The sequence below is a fragment of the Mesoplodon densirostris genome, chromosome 7, assembly GCF_025265405.1.
Source record: "Mesoplodon densirostris isolate mMesDen1 chromosome 7, mMesDen1 primary haplotype, whole genome shotgun sequence".
NCBI classification, from domain to species: Eukaryota; Metazoa; Chordata; class Mammalia; order Artiodactyla; family Ziphiidae; genus Mesoplodon; species Mesoplodon densirostris.
Genome location: NC_082667.1, coordinates 62,236,816 through 62,256,581, shown reverse-complemented (window position 1 = coordinate 62,256,581; position 19,766 = coordinate 62,236,816). Strand labels below are relative to the sequence as shown.

At 41.4% G+C, this 19,766-nt stretch overlaps 1 protein-coding gene across 1 annotated transcript; it reads right to left on the bottom strand.

The window, feature by feature from the left end:
* Positions 1–3,702: 3,702 nt before the first annotated feature.
* On the bottom strand, positions 3,703–4,668 carry LOC132494334 (olfactory receptor 52W1). The gene is given in 3 exon segments (XM_060105366.1): positions 3,703–4,026; positions 4,029–4,499; positions 4,501–4,668. Coding segments are annotated over 3 exon segments (963 nt in total).
* Positions 4,669–19,766: the final 15,098 nt, after the last annotated feature.

Genomic DNA, 19,766 nt, shown 5'->3' with positions numbered 1-19,766 from the left:
TGGCAGGTGAGCATGGGCCTGTGCTCCAGGAGAGGAATTAATATTCAAATATTTGTTGAAATTGAATGTGTTAGGGGCTATTCCAAACGCTTTGAATGCATTAGCTTAGTTAATCCTTTTAGTAACTTCTTGAAGTAGGAACTATCATTTCCCCATTTTACAAGTGAATTAACAGGCTCAGAGAGGTTAAATAAATTAGTGCAAGGCATACAGTGAGTTAATGGAGGATCTGGGATTCAGATCTGCGTCTGCCTGATTCCAGCTTTAACCATTAACCAGTAGTTCCTTTTGGTGAAGGGAGAGATCAACACGTTCCTTCTGCTCGCCTGAGTGTGGTGGGAGGGGTGTGTGCCAGGTGGAAGTACAATGTGATGTGGTGACAAGGAAATGGGCAGGATGAAAGAAGAGCCGCAACAGACCAAACTGGAAACCCCAAGCTTCCTGTTAGGTGAAACCAAGTCTCTTCCTCCTACTGCCCCTTTGACACATTTTTTGTTATTGTTGACAAGGAGAGGTCACCTGGTAGAGTACAACTGGCACCTCTGTTTCCTCAGAAAGGAATTCTGAGTGAGGTAGACAGAGACAAGGACAAGAGACAGAGACGTGGGGCAAAACTGACCAACAGTGCAAGGAGACAGATGCAGAGGGACAGAGATGTTGAGAGCTGTTGAGAGACAGAGGCAGAGAGTGATGCACATCTGTATCCTGAAGGGGGTCCACAATGAGAAGGGGGTGGTTGAAATAGGGGTGCAAGGATGATGAGCTGTTGGTGAAATCAGATGAGGCTCTCTTTCAGATTTTTGTTCATAGAGGGAGCTCGGAGGGGAAATTGGGTACTGTTGAACTCCTCGACCAGAAGCCCATACCTCTGTTTTCTGTCTTTTGTGGTCTGAATACCATGATTCTCTAGGTTCCCTATAAGTAAGTCTGTCTTTCCTTTCAGCTCACAGAGTCTGAGACTGAAAGTTGATGAAGGAAAGCACATGACAGCTGAGTTCTAGGTGGAGCTGATGAGCCCAAGGCCTGGGCTCTTTGGGCCATATCCTCTTCATGGGTTTTGCCACCATGGTAGCACGTTCTGGGGTCTCCCTGGGAAAAAAGGCACAGCTTACCAGCATATCTGAAGAGCGACCAGAGTGGAGAGCACGAGGGAAACAAACAGGTAGGGGCTGTTATCCAGAGAACATGCTGCTGTCTGCAAGAGCCTCCAGGGCAGTATAGAATAGTTTGGATAGCAAAGCCCTCAGAGTGATCAAGAGCCCTAACAAGTCTCTTCACTTCTCTCAGGCTACAGGGATAATCCTGCAGGTCCCTAATCGCTTATTCGAAACCTTTTGGGATGGATGTGTTTTGGAATTCAGAATTTTTCAGATTTTAGAAAGGGAATATTGTGCCTTTATGATATATAAAGGAATACCCCAGTGAGATTGAGGGCTGTGCCCTGTCATCAAACCCATCAATATTTCTGTAGCTAAATGTATGAATATTCACACTAAGTGAGAAAAATAGTATAAATATGATCATAACGGGTCAGGCCAGATTTTGGGTCAAAGTTATGAAAAAACTATTGTTTCTTCAGAGATGTTTTATTTTGTGATTATAGGTAAGGGATTATGGGCTTATAATTGTTCTCAGGTGGTAGTGAGGAGTAAGAGTACCGGAAAAGCCTTCTGAACACACTGCATGCTAAGGTATGTATGCGATCTCAATCCAAAACAAAAGATAAATGTCTGCAGGGGTGGACTTTTGGCTTAGCAGTGAACAATGTACAGCTTTGGACTCAGCTGCCTTGGGAGTTGTGCACAACCATGGAGTGAAGGTGCCTTAGCAGAGAGGCTTCCTGTGGTGGGAGGGAGACAGAACTCACTGCTTTTGAACATCGGCTGCACATGATTTCCCTTTTCACGTACCAGAGGTGAAAGACAAAAAATGGTGTGTGTGTGTATGTGTGACACATGACTGTCACGCATTTCTTTATATTTCTTTATAATAATGTTGTAATAAATATCTTACTGCATACATCTTTGTTCACATCTATTTTGTCAGGATAGATTTAATGAGGAGGAATCTCTTAAGAGAATGATGTGTACATCTTAAAGACTCATCACCCATTAGGATTAGAATTTTGTCACAATTATCTGTAAAATCATTGCCTGGAGGGCTTTTTAACTTAGAACTTCATGAAAAAGATTAGCCTTGAGAATGACTGAGCCCACACTTGGGTTGAGGAGGACTGTAGATTTCCTCCTCATCCACTTGGCTTCAGCATTAACACCTCTGAAAATCACACTGAGCTCCTGGGCTATCTCTTTAGTTCCTTGTTAATGAGGACCTGGTGAGACCCCATGTGGCTCTGGAGATGGCATCACTTGCTTTTTCGGATCTGCAGCCCTCCTGTGTGATATCCCATGGTGCTTGGTCTAGCCGTCTGAGTGGTCCAGATTGTACTGGGCTTCAGGTCTTACTGGCTAACTCTAATACGCACGGTTATGATCATTTTCCCAGAGAGCCTGGGTCTGCCTGTGCAGCCCATAGCTTTCTCTGACCTCATAACAATGACTCCCTGCCTTTTGTCTGAGAATATTCTCATTCTGGATTTTATGCTGGCATGAAAGATTATTTTGTGCAATGTCCTTGCAGTGTGGAGTCTTTGAGCAGAAAGTGAATCCCATGTTGGGCAATACCACGACACTTCCTGTTTAATATCTCTGTTCTCTGGAAGCCACAGCAGTGTGAAATACTCCTATTTCATCATATTGCACCAGCATCGTGTGCTACTCGTGATGTTGGCCAGAACAAATGAGGGTTCTATTTGATGAGGATTTTATTTGAGAATTCTACATTCTGGCTCAGGATGCACAAAAGGGCAGCCTGGTAAGAGACCGTAAAGACTTGACCTCAGGCAAACAGGTGAAATATTAAATACAACGATTTTCTGGGATATCAAAATTTCTTTCAGTTGGACCCCTGGCCCCTGAAGCTGCAGGCCCAGGGAGAGACGTTGTAGCCATTAACTCCCGAGACTTTGGCAGCACAGTGAGGGTAGGGGGAATAGTGATTATGCGTGAGACCAAGAAGATTCTCTGAACTGAATATGTCTTAAGGATCAGGGTCTTAGACAAATTTGGGACTCAGGGGCACATTATCCAGATTCTCAGAAGGTGGGGAATAAGCCTGTTTAGCTTCTTCCCTAAGGACCGACTGAAAACAGCATCTGGCTCCAGGCATAGAAGGCTGTGATCCCAGACAGGTACCCAAGCACTTGCCTCCAGAGGCAGTGTCAGTCTTCCCAGGCTCCTGGGTCCAGGATCTGTAGAGGAGCTTTTGTGTGGGAACAGGGACAGACTTAGGTTAAAATGATGGGGCAGAGTAGGGGGAGGAGACGGAGGGTAGTTTTCTTTAGGTTAAATCGTGTGTACTGTGATACCATGATAATTCCCTGGTCCCTTTTTTTATTTTCTCTGCATGGTAACATGTGGTAGCCTGTCTCCTGCCTCCTCCCAAGCAGAATGCATGACTAGGCCAGTCTACATATGCCAGTGGTACCCACAGTAGAGCCTTCACAGCAAGTACCTGTTGAGTGATTATCACAGTCATAGGCAGACCATGGGACAAAGATGACATAATCCATACCTCCAGACCCCAGGCTCCTCTGAATGTCCCCCCACTTCCACCCCCAGCCTCCGTTGTTTTCACTCCCTATTAGAACTGGCTTTTTCTGAATGAGAAGGTTTCTAGGAGCTGGTCACTGATCTGCTTGGTGCGGGCCCCGTAGATGAGCGGGTTGAGGGCAGATGGTAGCAGCAAATAGTTGTTAGAAAGAAGGATGTGCATGGGCTTTGGGATGGTGTGACGACCAAAGAGGCGCGTGAGGTATGAGAAGAGACCAGGCACGTAGAAGGCCAGAATGACACAGATGTGGGAACTCCATGTACCAAAGGCCTTGGCATGGGCTTCCCGGGTAGGCAGCCGCAGCACAGCGTGGGCAATGAGCCCATAAGAGCCTGTGATGCCTAGAATATCTATACACCTGACACGGCCAATGAAAGCACCAGCCCATACAAGTTGCTGGCCCGAGTGTTACCCCTGACTAACTCCACCACCACCAAGTGTGCACAGTAGGCGTGGTCTGTGGTCTTGGCTCAGAAGTGCCCAAATCGTGCAACCAGCAGAGGGAAAGGCACAACAACTGCCACAGCTTTCAGTGCCAGTGCCAGGGCTGCATAGCCCACGCGGGCTTTGGTGACTAGGATGGGGTAGTGCAGTGGACGCTCTACTGCCACAGCACGATCACAGGCCATGGCCAACAGTACACCAGATTCCACGGCCATCAGTGCATGAACAAAGAACATCTGGACCAGGCAGGCAATGTATGGCACAGGCTGGGGCCCAAGCCACAGCACAGCCAACAGCCCTGGAGCTATAGATGTGGTTAAACCCAGGTCTGTGGCTGCCAGCGTGGCCAGGAGCAGAAACATGGGCTTGTGCAGTGTGGAGTCTTATCTCCACCACTGCCAGCAGTGCTCTATTGCCCAGCAGGGAAAGCAGATACATGGGCCCAAAGACCAGTGTCAGCCAGGCCTCGGCAACCCCTAACTCTGGAATTCCAGTCAGTATGAAGAAGGTTGGTCATAAGAAGGTGGAGTTGGACTGTGGAGCTTCTGCCATCCTGTGGAGTCAAAGCTTTAGGGCTCATGGGGGCATCACTCCTGATAGGGGAAGGACAAAGGGAGAGATGTGGGGGGTGTGGCAGTGGCATAGATCCATCCAGGTATGTGTAGGAGTGGTGCAGGGCTGGGAGGATTGCAGTGTTATAACCTTTGATTGGGGTTTTGGATGGATAATCCAGGTCACAACCCTAGCTAGGATGGGAGAATCCTTGTTCCTGAAAGTCCATGAGTATTGCAGGGAGAGTAATGAGAGACAGCGGTAGTGAAGTGTGGTGTCACTGCTGCAGTGGCTAGTATAGCTGGAGCCCTCCATTTGGAGCTCAGCTGAGAGTGGAGCGGAGATGAGTGTTTTTCTTCCTAAGGGTCCAAGTAGAGTCAATTTCAGTCTTGTAGATGGGGAGAAGGCCAGTGCTGGGTGGGGATCAGGCCTCAGGCTGGTTTTGTCCCTGACTGTGTATCCTTAAGCAGAACTCCTGGGCCTCAGCTTCCTCAGCTCTACAGTGGGGGTGAGCACAATGATCTTAAGTGTTGCCAGCTTTAACATTCTGGGCACCAACCCCACAAGAAGAAAGAAGGAGAGTAGCGAGAAAGGGAGAAACAGGAGGAGGAGGCAGATGGGACCTGGAGTGAAGGCTGATGTGACAGGAGAAAACCTGGTGGGTTTTTGGGGTGTGGGATGCATATTTTATTCTTAACTTGATGCTGAAGTAGTGAACTTGAACGTGGGCTGGAGAATTGATGCTGGGCCTGGGAAGCAATGGAGAAAGAGATGGCAGCAAAAAAAAAGGAACTTCTCTGTCTTCTTTCCTTCTTCACGAACCAGAAGGGGGTTACCCTCGAGTTTCATTCCTGGGGTGCCAGAGGCAGAACAGGTGACAGAAGGGGAGGAGATGGCACTCAACCCAGAGTAGCAGCCAGAAGAGGAAGAATCATCTCTGGTGTTGGAGGAGGCAGGATGAGTAGAACCAATTCCTCCCAGAATCTAGCCCATGGCAGAAACTTAATGAAGGTTGGATGGATAAATGAAAGAGGAAGAAAGCACCAGCAGAAGTCTTGACTGGGGAAAGAGCCTAAGCACCGTGTGTTTGCAGCTTCTCTTCACCTTGACAAATGCCTGTGGGGCCCTTTCACCCACTTCCCTCAGGACCCTTACCCCTCCCACCTGGGCCACATTTACTCTTCCCTGTTCTGCCTCTGCTAGCCTGGGTAACTCAGGAAGTAGAGTAAGGAGGCAGAGATGGGGGCAACAAGGAAAGAGACTGACACTTGGCAGTGGAAAGATCTGGGTTAGAGGAACACTTCCTCTGGGAGGTCTTTGCTGACTTCCTGAAGTCTGGAGAGAAGACCTTGCTTTCTTTATTCTTTAATAGCATCAATTCCCCTCTGTTGTAATTACTTGTCTCTCTCTCCCCCACTAGACTGAAAGAGTTACAGGCAGTGCTTATTAGCCTCAGTATTACCACTGCTTATCACAATGCCTGGTAGTTAGTTGTCTATAAATAAATATTTATTGCTCTTAATTGTGGGACAAAATTGCTGGCCCAAACAGCCACGCAAACAGCATTTGCTAACAGGGGCTCCTACAGTTTCAGAAGCCTTCAGTATCCATGGAAATGAAAAAGAGTTATTCACCATCATCCACATGTCCACTGAGTAAAATTCTTTCTGCTATAATGAGACATATTCTAAAAATCACCGCACTATGTAAGATAATATAATGAAACCACAGGACCTATGGGAAAAATGAGAGTAGGGGCACAACACTAATAACTTCATCAGTGACACATTTAAAAAAGGATGAGAACCTAATAAAAATGGTAGTACCATTTTACACATGTTAAGTGGTTAGAATATAACCTGTGGGATGAGTAAAAGCAGTTCTAAGGGTGAATGTTATAGCAATAAATGCCTACATTAAGAAGCAAGAAAGATCCCCAAATAAACAACCTCACCCTACGCCTTAAGGAATGTAGGCAAGAAGAAACTGAGCCCAAAGTTAGCAGAAGAAAGGAAATAATAAAGATTAGAGCAGAAATAAATGAAATAGAGAACAGGAAAATGATAGAAAATATTAACCAAACTAAGAGTTGATTCTTTAAAACGATAAACAAAATTAATAAATCCTTAGCTAGACTAACCAAGGAAAAAAGAGAAAGAGACCAAATCAACAAAATTATAAATAAAAAGGAGACATTAGAATGGATATCACAGAAATTCGAAGGATCATAAGATGCTACTGTGAATGACTGTACACCAACTAACTGTACAACCTAGAAGAAATGGAAAAATTCTTAGAAACATACAATTTACAGTTCAAGACTGAATCAGAAAAAGTAGAAAATCTGAATAGACCAATGACTAGTAAGGAGATTGAATCAGTAATCAAATTCTCCCAATGAAGAAAAGTCCAGGACCGGATGGCTTCACTGGTAAAATTTTACCAAATATTTAAAGAATTAACCTCCAGCCTTCTCAAGCTCTTTGAAAAAAGAGCTTGAATTTGAGTTTCTTTGAAACTCAAAGTGTTTTGAGTTTCTTTGAAAAAAATTGAAGAGGAGGGAACACTCCCAAACTCATTTTACAAGGCCAGTATTCTCCTGATAACAAAACCAGAAAAGGACACTGCTAGAAAAGAAAACTACAGGCCAATATCCCTGATAAATATAGATGCAAAAATTCTCAATGAAATACGGCAAACCAAATTCAAACTATTCTCAAACTATTCCAAAATACTGCAAGGTAAGGAATGCTTCTGAACTCATTCTATGAGGCCTGATATCAAAAACAGACAAAGATATTTTTAAAAAAAAGAACTACAGGTCAATATCCCTGATGAACATAAGTGCAAAAATCCTCAGCAAAATATTAGCAACAAATTTAACAATACATTAAAAGTATCATAAACCATGATCAAGTGGGATTTATCCCTGGGATGCAAGGATGGTTTAACATACACAAATCAATCAATGTGATACATCATGTTAATAGAATGAAAAAAAGAATCACATGATCATCTCAATAGATGCAAACAAAGCATATGACAAAACTCAACATCTATTCATGATAAAAACTCAACAAATTAGGCATAGAAGGAACATATCTCAACATAAAAAAGGCCATATACGATAAGCCCACATCTAACTTCATACTCAGTGGGGAAAGGTTGAAAGTTTTTCCTCTAAGATCAGGAACAAGACAGTGGTGCCCACTCTCAGCACTCCTATTTAACACAGTACTAGAGGACTTCCCTGGTGGTCCAGTGGTTAAGACTCCGCACTTCCAATGCAGGTGGTGCGGGTTTGATCCCTGGTCAGGGAACTAAGATCCCACATGCTGAGTGGTGTGGCTAAAAAACAAAACAAAACAAATAACAAAAAAAAAAACACCCCCACATATCACTAGAAGTCCTAACTAGAGCAATCAGGCAAGAAAAAGAAATAAATACGTATCTGAATTGGAAAGGAAGAAGTAAAATGGTCTCTATTTTTAGGTGACATAGTTTTATATATAGAAAATCCTGAAGACTCAATCAAAAGACTATTAGATCTAATCAATGAATTCAATAAGGTTACAGGATACAAAATTAACATGCAAAATTCAGTAGCATTTTTATACACTAATGACAAATTTTCTGAAAAAGAAATAAATGATTCCAAATCATTTACAATAGAATCAAAAACAATAAAATAATTAGGAATAAATGTAACTAAGGAGATGAAAGATCTCTATTCTGAAAGCTATAATACATTGATGAAAGAAATCGAACAAGACACAGGTAAGTGGGAAGGGTATCTTGTGTTAATGGACTGGAAGAATTAATTTTGTTAAAATGTCACTACTACCAAAAACCATCTATAGATTCAAATGCAATCCCTATCAAGATTCCAATAGTATTTTTTTCACTGTAGTAGAAAAAGGTACTCCTAAAATTTATACGGAACCACAAAAGACCATGAATAGCCAAAGAAATCATGAGAAAGAAGAACATAAGCTATACTCTAAAGCTACAGTTATCAAAACAGTATGGTACTGGAAGAAAAACAGACAAATAGACCAATGGAACAGAACTGAGAGCCCAGGAATAAACACAAGCATACACAGTCAACTAATATTTGACAAGGGAGCCAAGAATACTTGATGGAGAAAAGAGAGTCTTTTCAATAAATAGTGCTGGGATAATTGGATATTCACATGTAAAAGAATGAAACTGGATCCATATCTTACACCACTCACAAAAATTAACTCAAAATAGATTAAAAACTTTAGTGAATGAACCCGAAATTATGGAACTCCTAGAAGAAAACATAGAAATAAAGTTTCTTGGCATAGATCTTGGTAATATTTTTCTTTGGATATGACACCTAAAGCACAGGCAACAAAATAAAAAATAAACAAGTAGAACTACATCAAACTAAAAAGTTCTGCACAGCAAAAGAAACCATCAACAAAATGAAAAGACAATCTATGGAATGGGAAAAAAATCTTTGCAAGCCATGTATCTGATAAGGGGTTAATATCCAAAATACATAAAGAACTCATACAACCCAATACCATAAAACCAAATAACCCAATAAAAAAATGGGCAAAGGACCTGAATAGACATTTCTTCAAAGAATATGCGTGAAAGGCCCATAAGTACATGAAAAGATGTTCAACATTACTAGTAATTAGGGAAATGCAAATTAAAACCAGAATGAGCTATCACTTCATGCCTGCTAGAATGGCCATCATTAAAAGACAAGAGAATACAAATGCCAGCATGGATGTGGAGAAAAGGAGAACATGTGTGCACCACTGGTGGGACTATAAATTGATATAGCTACTATGGGAAGTAGTATGAAGGATCCGCAAAAGATTAAAAATAGAACTACCATGTGATCCAGCAATTCCACTTCTGGGAAACAGATTACCCTTGAGCAACGTGGATTTGAACTGCATGGGTACACTTATATGTGAATTTTTTTTCAGTAAATACATGCTACAGTACTACATAATCCACAGTTGGCTGAATCCATGGATATGGAGGGCCAAATGTAAAGTTTATGTGGATTTTCGACTGTTTGGGGTTTGGGGGGTCTGTGGCCCTAATACCTGCATTGTTCATGGGTCAAGTGTATATCCAAAGGAAATGAAAACACTAGCTCCAAAAGATATCTGCAACCCCATGTTCATAGCAGCATTATTTACAGTAGCCAACACAGGGAAGTAACCTAAATGTCTACTGATGGATAAAGAAGTTGTGGTATATATATGAGGAAATCCTACCATTTGTGACAACATGGTTAGACTTTGATGGCATTATGCTAAGTAAAATAACACGGACAGAGAAAGGCAAAGACTGTATGATCTCATTTATATGTGGAATCTAAAAAAAAAAAAGAAGATGAAGAAAGGAAAAAAACCCTAAACTCATAGGAAAAGAGATTAGACTTTTGGTTACCTGAGGAAGAGGGTGGAGGGAGGAGAAATTGGAGAAAGGTGGTCAAAAGGTACAAACTTTCAGTTATAAGATAAATTATTACTAGGGATGTAATGTAAAACATGATGACTATAGCTAATATTGCTGTATGATATAGGAAAGTTGTTAAGAGAGAAAATCCTATGAGTTCTTATCACAAGGAGAAAAATTTTTTCCTTTCTTTTCTTTTTATTGTATCTGTATAAGAAGATGGATATTAGCCAAACCTATTTGGTACTCATTTCACAATATATGTAAATCAAATCATCATGCTGTATGCCTTAAACTTATACAGTCATGTATATCAGTTATTTCTCAATAAAACTGGAAAAAAATTGCTTAGGTTTGTTTTATAGTTCCTAATAAGGTCTATCTTGGTAATTGTCCATGGGTGCTTGATTTAAAAAGATGTATGGTCACTTGTTGTTAGGTGGTCTTCTATATATGTCAACCAGATCCTGTTGGTTGATTATGTTGGTCAGTTCTCCTATATCCTTGTTCATTTTCTATCTAGTAGTTCTATCAGTTGCAGAGACAGAAGAACTTCAACACTGAGGGGGTTTTGAAGTACTGAATTATAATTGTGATTTGTCTATTTTTCTTTTCAGTTAGTTCAGTTTATGCTTAATGTGTTTTGAGGCTTTGTTGTTTGGTGTATACATGCTTAGGATATATCTTCCTGGCGAATTGATGCTTTTATTATTATGTAATGTGTCTCTTTGTCACTAGCAATTTTTTTTGCTTTGTAGTCTACTTCATCTGCTATTGATATAGCCACTCCTGCTTTTTTGATGAATGTTTGTATAATATATATATATATATATATAGTTGTTATTGTTGTTCATCATTGTTTGTTTGCTCTTTAGTTTTTCTAGATCCTTGTTAAACATTTCTTGTATTGTCTCTATTCTATTTCTAAGATTTTGTATCATCTTTACTATCATTACTCTGAATATTTTTTTCAGGTAGACTGCCTATTTCCTCTTCATTTGTTTGTTCTGGTGGCTTTTTACCTTGCTCCTTCATCTGCTGTGTGTTTCTCTGTCTTCTCATTTTGCTTAACTTACTGCGTTTGGGGTCTCCATTTTGCAGGCTGCAGGTTTGTAGTTCCCATTGTTTTCGGTGTCTGTCCCCAGTTGTTAAGGTTGGTTCAGTGGGTTGTGTAGGCTTCCTGGTGGAGGGGACTGCTGCCTGCGTTCTGGTGGATGAGGCTGGATCTTGTCTTTCTGGTGGGCAGGACCACATCCTGTGGTGTGTTTTGGGATGTCTGTGAACTTATTATGATTTTAGGCAGCCTCTCTGCTAATGGGTGGCATTGTGTTCCTGTCTTGCTAGTTGTTTGGCATCAGGTGTCCAGCACTGGAGTTTGCTGGTGTTTGAGTGGAGCTGGGTCTTAGCGTTGAGATGGAAATCTCTGGGAGAGTTCTCGCCGATTGATATTATGTGGAGCTGGGAGGTCTCTGGTGGTCCAATGTCCTGAACTCAGCTACCCCATCTCAGAGGCTCACACCTGACATCCAGCTGGAGCATCAAGACCCTCTCAGCCACACTCCTAGTCGTTACAGGAATTCCAGTGTCTCCTTTCTCTTTTCTCTCCTGACAAATAATAATAACTCTCCTGGGCCTCAGGTTCTCCTGAACGTATCAATGATCAGTAGCACAAGACGATATCTGGTCTTCCTAATGCAGCGCCACCTGCAACGGCAACTTCTTCCAGCTCCTCCCAGAGGGAGCTTTAAATACACAGAAGGAGACTCTCTATAGAAACACCTATTTCTTTTTTTTTTTTTAAGGCATTCTATTTTTTTAAAAGTTTCTGAATACTCTTTTAAAATTATTTATTTATTTATTTATTTATTATTTATTTTATTTTTCAAGATGTTGGGGGTAGGAGTTTATTAATTAATTTATTTATTTTTGCTGTGTTGGGTCTTCGTTTCTGTGCAAGGGCTTTCTCTAGTTGTGGCAAGCAGGGGCCACTCTTCATCGCGGTGCGCGGGCCTCTCACTATCGTGGCCTCTCTTGTTGCGGAGCACAGGCTCCAGACGCGCGGGCTCAGTAGTTGTGGCTCACGGGCCTAGTTGCTCCGTGGCATGTGGGATCCTCCCAGACCAGGGCTCGAACCCGTGTCCCCTGCATTAGCAGGCAGATTCTCAACCACTGTGCCACCAGGGAAGCCCTATCATTTTTTTAAAAAGGAATTCTTTAATAGGAATTGTCTCCATCTCATGGTTGCCGGAAGAATTTTATGCACCACCGTCTCCTATTGTCCCTCAGAGGACAGGAGGGCCAACTTCAACACCACTTGCCTAATGACACTAATAATCTCAATGTCCTTATATATTGATAATAATTATAGTAATAATCATGAAATTAAAAGCTCAAATATTTTGAACACTTGCAATATACCAGTGTTTGTTCATGATAACATTTAATTTTCATAAGAGCCTTCTGTGGATGATTATAAAAAATGAGTTTTAAAAAAGATCTAACAGAAAGAATATAATTCATAGGAATATGGTACGTATTGTCAAGGAATATTTTCAAACATCTGGTCTACTCTGTTGGTCTGTAGGAGTGCTTTCTCTACCTTTGTTATGCTTTCCCAGCTGCAAACTCAGAAAGAACTCAAATAAGAGTCTGTTAGTTGGACAAAATTCAGGTCTTAATTCCTCAGCTAGGCTTCTCTAGATCAATGCAAACAGCTGACATAATCATGAGAAGCTTGACTCATACTGGAGCACACGGGGATAGATACTACCAACTTGTTGTAGGGATTTGTAAGGATGTAGGGACCAACACACCAGTTGTCATTCCTCACAGTAACTAGCACAATTTTTGCACATCCAGGGGCTCAGTGAACATCCCCTTACTTACAAGACTGAAGTGACTAAGTCAAGAGTTGACAGTGTCTACAGTGCATCTCTAGTTTCATAGAAGCAGGGCACAAACAGATATGCCATGTACATAAGGGTGGCTCTCTGCTGTGGTTGTAAGGAGAGAAGTTAAGAGGACCACAGGTTCTCACAGAATTGTCAAGCCCAGTGCAGGTGGTTCAAGGAATGGGACACAGTGGTCCTAAGATAGGCTTTGGGGTGAATCTACATGTAGATAAAGGGGATGGAGGAACAGGATAACTCAAAGAGCCCAGTCTTGAAGGGCAGACACAACTCTGCTGTGAAGTTCCCATAGCATTAAAAAACATACTTAGTAGAGATCTTTGAACACTGTCTTGAGTGGATAGAATGAAGTAGCATAAACTGAAGGCATTTTAAGTTGGTGGGGTATAAATGTACAAACTTCCAGTTATAAATAAGTATCAAAGATGCAATGTCCAGCATGATGACTATAATTAACGCTGCTGTAAGGTATATTTGAAAGTTGCTAAGAGAGTAGATCCTAAAAATTCTCATCACAGGAAAAAAGCATTTTTCTTTTTCGTCTTTTTGGTACCTATATGAGATGTTGGATATTAACGAAACTCTTGTGGTAGTCATTTCACAACATACGTATAACTTAAACTTATAAATGCTGTAGGTCAATTATATCTCAATAAAACTGAAAGAAAAAATAAAATAAATAAAATGCTGGGATACAGATGTTTTCTCAGTTTAACTGAGATCTGTGAAGAATCACGGTGCTACAATAGGCTGACTGTGATCCAACTGTCCTGGAAGGGGTGCACTAAGAACATGAGAAGGGGGGAGAAGTGACCTACTAAGGCCACTTACTTTACTCCCCGGGTTTGCAGGTTAGTCACATTTGCATGAGGCACACAGACCCTTTTGAGAAAGAAGATCTGAAACCACTGAACACTGCTATTCAGGATCAGAGCAGATTTAAATCAAGATGCAGTGGCAAGAGAGAGCAACAAGTTCCCAGGAATTAAATTATCTGGAGGAAAAAGGGAGTCTATGCTGGTGACCAATGCCCATAACAAACACCAAAATATTGCTGAGGGAACAAAACTACGTTTTCCACAGTGGAGTTTGGGGGCCTCTTAGTACATAGTCATCTGATACTCTACTGTGCTTCGCGATATATTCTAAGCATACGGGTGTTAAGGATGAGAGCTGTGACCTCAGAGGCGGACTATGGAACCTCAAGGCTGTGTAGCCAGGGAGTCTATAAACAGGATGACGTTACTGCAAGGCGTAGAGAAACGCTTCGTTGCTGACATGTCAATATTGCCGCCCTGTGGCTATAAGTAGGAATAGCAATACTTCAGTTCTCAACCTCCGCTTGTTTCTGAAAGGGGACTGACAACTCTGAAAAACAGGCGTTCCAACACTCAGGGGGAGTGGTAGTGAGTAGCTTCAAGAAGAAAATACTGTACTTCCTGCTCATAAGCATGTGGGGAGCTGAATTATTAATTTAAAAGATAAAAGGGATATAATTTATTCTCTGGTTTCCTTTTTTTTCTGGTTTCCTTTTTTTCAGTGACATTTAAAAACAATGTCAAATCAATAGCATGAATCAGGTATTCACAAGGGTATATTGTATTCTTATAGTTAATAAGATGTTATATTAGCAGTATTTTGCTAAGGACTGATGTAATAACAACATTTATTTATTTCTTCATCTGCGCAACCAAAATTTAGTTATTGAGTGCTTTACGTGTGATTAGCACAGTAGTGATTAGCATAGATGTTACCAAGAGGTAAACTACTTTCAGAGAGATTATGGTCAAAATAGCCCACGAATTATCATTATTCCCAATTTTGCAGGCTAGGCAACTGAGTAAAAAGATAAAATTCTAGTGGTCATTCAACTAACAGGGACAAGGATGAAGAGAGATAAATTAGGCATATTTGCTAGGAAATCTACTTTTCCTATTATATTGTCTAGGGATTGAGCTACACTTTTTGACTTCAATTAGATAGATTTGTAGTTTTCTGAAGTTTTTCATGGTCCAGATTATAGATAGCAAAGGCAGTGCACATCAAAACCCATCATATATTGAATTAGTAAATACACGTAAAGTTAGTTACTACAATAAAAATATCACAGGAACTTAGCACAGTATACGTTTACTTCTCATCCACATCCTGATTTCAGTGCATGCGGGCTTTGCTTCATGTCAACATTTAGGGACCCATGCTTCTATCATATGTGGGTATTCCACATTACCCTCTGAGACCTCCACAGGTCCTTTGGAATCTGGCTGTCACACGACGAATGGAGAGAAAGTGCAGGATCTTGTGGGATGTTTCAGGGGCCAATCTGGGAGAGATCTACATCATTTTCTCTATCATTCCATTGACCAGAATCCTCACATAAATCTAGCTGCCTAGAGGAGAGGCCAGGTGACTAAATATTTATTTCTTAAGAGAAATGACATAAGAGAGACTCTCACATGTAAAACGTTCATAACCTCTTCCCAAGTGAGACTACCCAAACTCTCATGTAGTCACTGTATGCAGCACAGAGTCCAAGATCTCCGGGAGTGTGTGGTCATCTCCATCCTGATGTGGTTCCTCTTGGACCAATCATTCTCCTTCTCCCACTACATATTTAATGGTGGAGCAGAAACTGGGTACCAGCCACTAAGAGTCCCAGTTGAAAGTGAAGCATGGAATACATTTAGCAGGAACTTTTCAATAGTAATGCTGGAATACTTTGGGGGCAGGCAACACAACATTTTAATCTCCTGACAGTTGGGGAAGATCCCTGACTAGACACTGGTTTTGTTCTCTGGGACAATGTCTCCTGGCCATTGTTTTCTATATCCCCTTGTTCTGCTTTTAGGCGGTTGCGCCTTCTTCAATGTCCCCAATGACATTAAATGAAGCAGGCATTGGAACATGTGACTTCTTTTGCAGGTACCATATTTGCAGCCTGTTTCCTGCTTATAAAATATTAGAATCAATAACTATTTCAATTCTTTATCAAAAGCTTTCTTTAAAAGCCAAGCTCATGTTTCTTTGGCAATGAACCCCCTCAAATACCTAACAGGTTTCTGATATATTAGTATTAGGTCAATTCCATGTGCTAGAATCACAGTGTAGTGTAAAAGCACCCGACAATTAGCACTTTTTTTTTTGGGGGGTTCGCGGGCCTCTCACTGTTGTGGCTTCTCCTGTTGTGGAGCACAGGCTCCGGACACGCAGGCTCAGCAGCCATGGCTCACAGGCCCCGCTCTGCGGCATGTGGGATCTTCCCGGACCGGGGCACGAACCCGTGTCCCCTGCATCGGCAGGCAGACTCTCAACCACTGCACCACCAGGGAAGCCCCGGTTACGTATGTTTTATATGTGAGGGTCTCTCATATAATTTCTCTTAAGAAATAAATATTTAGTCACCTGGTCTCTCCAGCTAGATTTATGTGAAGTTTCTGGCCAACGGAATGATAGAGAAAATGATGTAAATCTCTCCCAGATTCAGCCCCTACAACCTCCTACAAAATCTTGCACATTCTCTTCCTTCACTTGCCTGACAGATTCAGAAGAACCAGTGGCAGAATCTGTAAGGGACAAGAACATGAAGGAGCCAACTAATGAAAGAAACATGGGTCTCTAAATGCGGATGTGAAACAAAGCCCACATTCATTGGAATGGTATGTGGATGAGAAGTCAACTTTTATTACATTGTTACTGTGATATCTTTGTGGTAGAAACTAACTTTACTTGCATTGACTAATTCAATATATGTTGGGTTGTGTAGGGCTCTGCCTTTGTTATTCACAATCTGGAGCCTGAAAAACTTCAGAAAATTACAAAACTATCCAGTTGAAGTCTAACTATGCAGCTCACTCCTTGAAAATGTAATAGGAAAAATAGATTTATGTAGCAAATGTGCCTAATGTCTCACTCTTGACTCTGGTCACTATTAATTAAATGATCATTAGTAATTTATCTTTTTGCTCAATTGCCTAATCGGCAAGATTGGGAATAATGATAATTCATGGGCTATTTTGAACATAATCTCTTTGAAAGTAGTTTACTTCTTGGTAACTACCTATGCTAACCACTACCATGCTAATCACACATAAAGCACTCGATAACTAATTTTTGGTTGAAAAATGAAGAAATGAAGAAATGTTACTATTACATATAGTCCTTAGTCAAACATTGCTAATGTAACATCTTATAAAATACTGAGATATACTCTATCCTTATGAATACTTGACTCATGTCATTGATTTGATGTTGACTCTTCAATGTCAATGGAGAAAAGAAAATCAGAGTATAAACTGTTATATATCTTTTATTTTTTAAATTAATCATTAAAATCCCCACGTGCCTTATGATCATGAAGTACACTATTTTCTTTTTTAAGCTATCCCCGGACCCTCCGCTAGCGTTGGAGATCCCAGGAGTTTTCTGATTTCAAAGTTGTCAGTTTCCTTTCAAACACCAAGCAGAAGTTAACTGGAATCACTTCAGTATTGTTATTCTGGTTAATAGCCACGAGGAGGCACTGTTGAGTTGCCAACAATGAAGCATTTATTTACTCCTGGCAGTAATGCCTGCTGTTTAGACCCCCTGACTGCCAGTCTTGATGTCCCACACTAGGCCTCTGAGGTCACAGCTCCCATCGTTAACACCCATATGCTTAGAATATATCTGAAGCGTATCAGATGACTATGTACCAAGAGGCTCCCAAACTCTACTTTATGATATGTGGAATACACAGTTTTATTTCCTCAATAATATTTAGGTCTTTGTTTTGAGCATTGGTCACCAGGATAGATTTCTTTTTCCTCTAGATATTTAATTCCCAGGTAACCTGTTGCTCTCTCTTGTTACTGGGTCTGGATTTAAATCTGCTCTGTTCCTGAATACTGTTCAGTGGTTTCAGATCTTTTTTCTCAAAAGAATCTGTGTTGCTCATGCAAATTTCTCATGCAAATTCAACAAACCTGCAAACCAGGGAGTGAGGTGGTAGGTCCCACCTTCCCCTTCTTTTGTTCTTAATACACCTTCTTCCAGTATAGTTGGACCACAGTCAGACTATAATAGCAAAGTGACTCTTAACAGATTTTCTCAGTTAAATTGACAAAACATCTACAGTCTACTAATTTCAAATGCATTAATTAATACTAAATCTAGCCAAGCAAGACTGTGCTAATAGGACTTTTTTTTTTTTTTTTTTTTTTTTTTTTTTTTTTTTGTGGTACGCGGGCCTCTCACTGCTGTGGCCTCTCCCGTTGCGGAGCACAGGCTCCGGACGCGCAGGCTCAGAGGCCATGGCTCACGGGCCCAGCCGCTCCGCAGCATGTGGGATCTTCCCGGACAGGGGCATGAACCCATGTCCCCTGCATCGTCAGGCGGACTCTCAACCACTGCGCCACCAGGGAAGCCCCAAAGTATCATTTTTTTCAGTTCACTTCCTCTCCTAGTTTACATTACTATTACTTTAGCCCTATTCTCTGTATATTCCTTGCTCATTCTACCTTAAATTTCAGCCAGGGTCCCATTTCCAATTAGAAGCCAGCTTCATGTTTTTGCAGCTCCTAGAATACCCAAAGAAATCAATTATCCTATCTAGCTTCCATACTCAAATGAGAATGACTTTATATTATGTCAGCAGTCATTCTATTTCATTCTGCCCTGAAGCTTACCCTAACCAGAACCGCAGGGCATGAGGTTTCACTGAGTCCTCAAGCCCAGAGAAAGCCCTCTTAACTCTTCAGGCTTTATAGTTTTCTAAATGAAACGCTCTGACCTAGGTAAGGGCTGAGTCCCTAAAGACCCCCAAGCAATGGGGTCGTCTGGAGCTGGAGACCTCACTTCATACCAGTGACTGTATAGTAGGATTGGATTTAGTAAGTTAAATCTACATGCACCAGAAGTAACAACCACAGTAGAAATACATGTGTTTATTTGTTGTCAAACCTTTTTACGTTTCAGAAGCTGCAAAGGTTTTCACAACAGATTTTTTTTTGAGTTATTTTATTGGTAAGGATACTGAAGCTCAAAGAGCTCTATGTGACACTCTCACGTACATCTTCCAGTCAAGGCCAGAGCCTGAATTTAAACCTGTATCTCATGACTCATTGTGCGTTTCTCTTCCCACTATATCCTGCTTGGTTTTCATGAAATTCATCTTTTTTTTTTTTTTTTTTTTTTTTGCTGTATGCGGGCCTCTCACCGTTGCGGCCTCTCCCGTTGTGGAGCACAGGCTCCGGATGCGCAGGCTCAGCGGCCATGGCTCACAGGCCCAGCCGCTCCGCGGCATGTGGGATCTTCCCGGACCAGGGCACGAACCCGTGTCCCCTGCATCAGCAGGCGGACTCTCAACCACTGCACCACCAGGGAAGCCCCCATCATTTTTATAGTCATGAACTTCAGCTTCTGACATGTGAATGAAGAGAATCCCCATGAGAAAGAAAAGTATTTAAGGTAGTTACTGGGGCCACTTTTTCAAACCTTTTTCTCACCTTAGGAATTTTGTAGTATCAGTGGGGTTTAAATGTGAGAATTTTTTGTTGTACTTTTCCTGCGGCAAAAAATAGAGTGATTATTCTGGAATCTTTGAGCTCTGCCTCCTAATGTGGTGTACATTATGACTAATGAGGAAAATGTAGTAGAGGATTACACATAGAGGATTTTAACAAAAATATTCCAGTGTTTTACTTCTGTTTTGATCTTATCATTCCACTGAATGATCATGGAAGATCCTCTTGGGGTTAAATA